Source organism: Carlito syrichta, unplaced genomic scaffold (genome assembly GCF_000164805.1).
Source record: "Carlito syrichta isolate Samal-C Ts95f unplaced genomic scaffold, Tarsius_syrichta-2.0.1 Scaffold301644, whole genome shotgun sequence".
NCBI lineage: Eukaryota > Metazoa > Chordata > Mammalia > Primates > Tarsiidae > Carlito > Carlito syrichta.
Window position 1 is genome coordinate 1 of NW_007245740.1, and position 989 is coordinate 989.

General features: G+C 63.8%; 1 protein-coding gene across 1 annotated transcript in view; it reads right to left on the reverse strand.

Moving 5' to 3' along the window:
* Window positions 1-4: 4 nt before the first annotated feature.
* LOC103257332 (sulfate anion transporter 1-like) overlaps window positions 5-989 on the reverse strand; it is a gene marked incomplete at its 3' end in the record, with an annotated part of 2220 nt that continues 1235 nt past the window's right edge. Inside the window, exon 2 of the mRNA XM_008055059.1 lies at window positions 5-727. Coding sequence (XP_008053250.1) covers window positions 5-727 — 723 coding nt within the window. The remainder of the gene's footprint in view (window positions 728-989) is intronic.

Here is a 989-nt window from a genome sequence, read left to right on the forward strand (position 1 = left end):
GGAACAGCGGCGCCAAAGCCAGTAGCACCAGCAGCACCACGGCGGCGCTGACCACACTGGACAGCTGAGTCCGGCAGCCAGTGGCCGTCTTCACCAGGCTCTTGGCCAGGGCAGCACTGGTGGCGAAGCAGTGGAAGAAGGCAGGCAGCACATTGCAGCAGCCCACGGCCAGCAGCTCCTGGTTGGCACGGACAGTGTAGCCATGGCTGCGGGCGAACATCTCTGCCAGCGAAACGGAGAAGGCTGAGCCCACAAGGGCCAGGGGCACGGCGTCCAGGGCCACACGCCCCATCAGCCTGGGCTCCGGTACCTGTGGGGCGATAAAGCCCGTGGGGATGTCACCGGCCACACTTGAGCCGAAGCGCTCGTGGAGCTGCCCAAAGTGGGACACGAGCGTGGCCACTGCGATGACCAGCAGCTCCGTGGGCAGCGGTGCCCTCAGGCGGTGCCGGTAGCGGTCCGAGAGCTCCTTGGCAGCCAGCAGCACAGCCAGGCACACGGCGCTGGTGACCACGTCGCACACGTTAGCTTGCCCAGCATTGCGCAACAGGCTCAGCCACGTATGGATCACCATGCCTGGTCCCTGGTGCCGAGGGACCCGCACACCCAGCAGGTGCCTGAGCTGCGAAGTCAGGATGGTCACCGAGGCCCCCATGGCAAAGCCATCGAGCAGCGACTGCGAGAGGTAGGCGGACACGAAGCCCAGTCGGAGGATGCCCATGAGGACCTGTGGACGGAGTGCAGTCAGGCCAGCAAGTACTGGGAGCCATGGGCCCCCACCAGCACCTGTGTGGCCCAAGGGTTGGTCACAGTGCAGCGTCTGACCTCCATCATTGCTCCGTGTTTCCCCAGCAGGACACCCTCCACGGTTGCCCACATGCCCATGGTATGTACACGAGCATACGCCAGTAGACACTGGGACACACATGAGTGTCACATGTGGCTGCTTTTTTTTTTTTTGAGTGGAGTCTCACTCTGTCGCCCAGACT